This window comes from Aplysia californica, unplaced genomic scaffold, assembly GCF_000002075.1.
Source record: "Aplysia californica isolate F4 #8 unplaced genomic scaffold, AplCal3.0 scaffold00009, whole genome shotgun sequence".
Classification (NCBI taxonomy): Eukaryota; Metazoa; Mollusca; class Gastropoda; order Aplysiida; family Aplysiidae; genus Aplysia; species Aplysia californica.
The window spans coordinates 1,317,591-1,321,930 of NW_004797279.1; the positions used below are offsets into that span (position 1 = coordinate 1,317,591).

A 4,340-nucleotide genomic window follows, 5' to 3' on the forward strand; every position below is an offset into this window, starting at 1 on the left:
ATCTGGGACCCCTGGCTAAATAAGTAAATGTGACTTTTCTATATGTACTAACTTTCAAGGACAGAGAAAGTTCTTTATCCATCTGTTTAAAACAATTTTTTCCCTGTCATTTATTTTTTAAATATGTTTGTGTGGGTAGAAGCAAATTGGTTCGAAGCCATCTGGCTTGATACACTGTTCAATAAACAGAAACAGAGACACAAAATCCCGAAGTATTTTACAGCCAAGTCATTAAAATCATTTATTGATTTGAAATAAATCTAGGATAGGTGCCAAATTGCAGTAACTATTTCATAGAGGTACTTTCCAGATAAAATCTGGAGGTCAAAAGTTTTAATTTTTTGAATGTGTTGATTAGGCCACACCAATAGGTTATGTATTATACATGTTCTTGCTTGTTTTGAGTAATAAATAAAATATATATATAAACAAACATTGAAGACCTATGTTCTTTTTTCGTGATTGAACGCTATAGAATATCAAATAGCATACTTTTTTGTTCTTTATAATGTTGTTTTAAAATTTTAATAAAAATGATGTACGCCCTCATCGACGAAATTTAGATCATATAGCAGACTGGATTCTGACCTTAACCATTGCACAGGGACGTCCCTTATATTACTATTTGTATCGTATACTGGTGACTCAGCCCTAGAACGGACAGGTATTGTCTGGAACAAAAAGGAAGCCCCAATTGCAGTTTCTATTATGACTAGACATAAGAGCTTCGAAAATCTTGCTCTTACGAGAAAAAAAATGAGGACAAACGAGGCAGCAGCCCAGAATCGTGTTTGGTAAATTTGAACCGGTATAAATTTACACGTCAGTAATAAAAGATAGATTAGCGCCAGCCAATCGCGAAAAAACAACCCTGAATACAGAAAGCTGGCGTCATATTTTTTATCATTTCATCATAAAAATGTGCTTGTCTATAAAAATCCAGAGTTGTTTCTGAACTTTCCGACAGCTTTTAGGTAGATTTGCTAGACCATGCAGACTATTCGCTAGATAAAGCCGTTTGTGACTTTTTTCTTGTTCCTGAAAAGAAATAAATGCTCAGTAGTAGGAGATTTAAGCTCGTAGATGAGCTTTACGAGAAGGCCGTGGAAAAGTAGGTCATACTTAGAACACAGGAGCGCTGCTCCATTTTCTTAACCCTGGGTGCATTGAATAGAACAGCAAGTAAACCACAAAGGATCATATTATTACTAATATGCTGAATAATTAAGGAAATAAATTTTATTTTGAAATTCTAAAACAATATTAATATCTATACTGTTGAGGTGTTTACCGCAGGGAAACGTATTTATTGTGTGACTCACTTTGCGCCTTGGTCGTTCTGTAGGGACGTTGCGTCCGCTCTCAGGCTTGGTTGACCCTGTCCCCTGTCTGGCAGAATAGTAGTGAAGTCCGCCTTCTTGTTCCCCTGCAGTGCGTTAACAGGGGCGTAAAATTTTAGAAAACAATAATGTACCATTACTTTCAATATCAAACACTGTATTCTTTAGGTTGTGTAATACTGACCAAAGATGTACTATCCTACAGAGTCACAAACATTTCCTTCTCTGGGGGCTTAACCGTGGTTCTTTACTTTATTGATATTTCAAAGACACGCATACCATCATGTTTCTCATAAGTAAGCTTTGAAGTTCGATATCTGAAGAAACTCGTGATGAGAAAGAAAAGGGGTCAAGTATGAGACTGTCATTCTATACGGCCAGACATTATTTTGACTTGATGAAATTATCGCTTTCCTTTTTTGGAAATGTACGACATGATTCTCTTCAACACTTCCCCCAATGTCATTAGTTTTCTTGATCATTCTTAGGAGGACTTTGTTCCTTCTAGAATGTTTCGAGTTTGATGTTTGGAGTTGACCGTCTCAATGGATGTTTTGGTGCTCGTTTTCTTTAACACGATGAAAAAAAGCATCGCAGCATCACGCCCCTAATTGTGACAACAGTTTCAGTTCCTCCAACCCAACCCGCACCCCCTTCATGCCATCCCTACCCATTTTTCGTTGTTGCTGTTTTGGTGCGTGGGGTGGGGGGGAGTCGGGAGGGGAAAGGGTCCCTGACAGCAGATTACTCAGTACCATCATGTTGTCAGAGCTTCCTGAACGCCCCCAAAAATGCTGCGAGAGGTCTAAAATAGCAGTACCACTGAAGCCAGATCTCTCTCGATCTCAGTATGGTTGCTAATAGGACCATGGCACGAATCAGCGAATGTCAAGGACGAAGGGTGGGCCTAACAGTTCTTTGACGTCGGCATTTCCTTTTTTTAAAAACCGTCAGTCGCCAAACAAGCTTCGATTTTCCCTGACACAACAAGATAGTGCACAGAAACTTTTGTCTTGGAAAAAAATCGTATTTCTTGTTTATCCAATTAAAGTAGTGACAACACAAACTTTTCGCTTCCAGTTAGCCAGAATAATTATCAAAGGTCACGGATGGGAGTTGGTTTAACCATTTTGGGGTATGTTGATCTGGTATCTAAATGTTAAACAGAGTTGTTCTTCCAAAGCAAAAGTGGATTTCACTGAGGCGGCAGATACTTTCTCGTGTTTCATCTGAAAGTGAACATCGTGTTCGTCTTTATAGGTGTTTTTTTTCTTTTTCTTTTATATCGCGTATTCTTTTCTTGAGTTCTTTCTTTTTTCTTCCGATATTGATTCCAATGATGTTTCTTGATATTTAATATAAATCTCGTTGTTACATATAGTCTAGAGGGATATAATAAAGCTATATTATCATTGTAGAAATGCAGCTTCTAATCCACGTGTAAGGAAGCTCAGTAGCTCAGCAACCATAATGTATATTCATCAATCTGGAAGTCCATAGTTTGACCACAGAATGTCGATTTATTCCATGCTTTCTGCATCTCCCTGATCAAAGAGTTAATAGGATCAAGCAACTTTCTTCATTGGATGAGAACGAAGCATTTCTGGATGGACGTTTTTCAATGTAAAAATAGCTTGGTGGCTCTAAAATCGTAAAGTCATAGTAGCGTATCGTCCGTCATCCGGGCAACATTCAAGATCAAATCCTTTCCTAAACACTGAAAGAATTAAATAAATAAATAGATTACATTCTTATTGATCCCAGAAGGGCAATTGATTTACAACAGCAAATATACATAAATAAATAATTTTGAATACATGCATTCATAAATAAATACACATTATACGTGCTAAAAAACACAATTACAAAAATATAGAATAAAACGTATTACAAAACCCTGCCATTGCTGGTCGTCACTCTAGTCAGTATGGTAGTAACAATAGTATATCTGGAAACGATACATGGCTGCTTGTGAGGTAAGGGAAGAGTCTGTATGTTCTAGGCATATGAAAAAACAATGTTCGTAATAACTGACAGCACTGTGAGATGAAAATCAGTCTTAGTTACCCCCTAAGCTTTTGCATGCGTACTCAGTAGATGAGAGAAAAAGTTACACAGGTAGATCCCAGTATTACTTCACTTACTACAAATAAATAGTGTGTCTTTCTAAGTTAGTGTAGTGTTTTGAGCGATAGATATTTCTCAAAGTAAGAAAATGTTACCAAGGCTTAATAATTTGATATAATTTTAATATATATTTTATTGAATATCACCCAGAATCCAGTACTTTGTCTATGCTCCAAAACCATTTCTTTTGAAAACGGATCAGAAAAGTATCTAGCAATGCACTTTGATCCTCTTCAAATAACATTACTGAAAACAACATGAATGTCATTCGTGTCAACATGTAAAGTTTGCAGGCAACCTGAAGAAACAGTGCTGATTTTAATTAACACTTTCTGACCTCTTGCGGGTCAAAATAAGAAGCTTTAGAACATGTCTTGTGCTCTGCGTGATCAGTGAAGGACAGACAAGACGACAATCACTATTTTTTTCGTGCCGAGAACGGATGAAGAATATTACTTTATAATAATATTACGAAACAAACTTTTCGTGAGGTGGCTCTTTGAACTTCCTGTTCCACCCCAGACATAAGGATTTTTCAATCTAGCTTCTTTGAAAGGCTCGAGTGCTTTTGAAAAGACTTCCCTATATGATAGTCTGTTTTGTGAATGACTTCTGTATCAGAATTAAAAATAGAGGCTTTGATTGGAAGGGTTTTTCCCACAATTCCATGATGTCATGAATTGGACTTCCACGCACGTTCATGCATTAGTAATTAGTTTCAATGTGCACACAAGCACTAAAATTGACAGTTGTCTCAGAAAAGATAATGGAACCAAAAAAAAGATAAATGTTTCTTTACTTCTTTCTTTCTACCTCTCCCCCACCCTCCCAGTTTTCCTCCCTCAAAGTCCCCACACACACCCCCACCCCCCC

General features: G+C 37.1%; 1 protein-coding gene across 1 annotated transcript in view; it reads right to left on the reverse strand.

Moving 5' to 3' along the window:
- Nucleotides 1-1,318: 1,318 nt before the first annotated feature.
- The window catches only part of LOC118477738 (craniofacial development protein 2-like), a 100,469-nt gene continuing 97,447 nt past the window's right edge, over nucleotides 1,319-4,340 (reverse strand). The window contains exon 2 of the mRNA XM_035969955.1: nucleotides 1,319-1,426. Coding sequence (XP_035825848.1) covers nucleotides 1,319-1,426 — 108 coding nt within the window. The remainder of the gene's footprint in view (nucleotides 1,427-4,340) is intronic.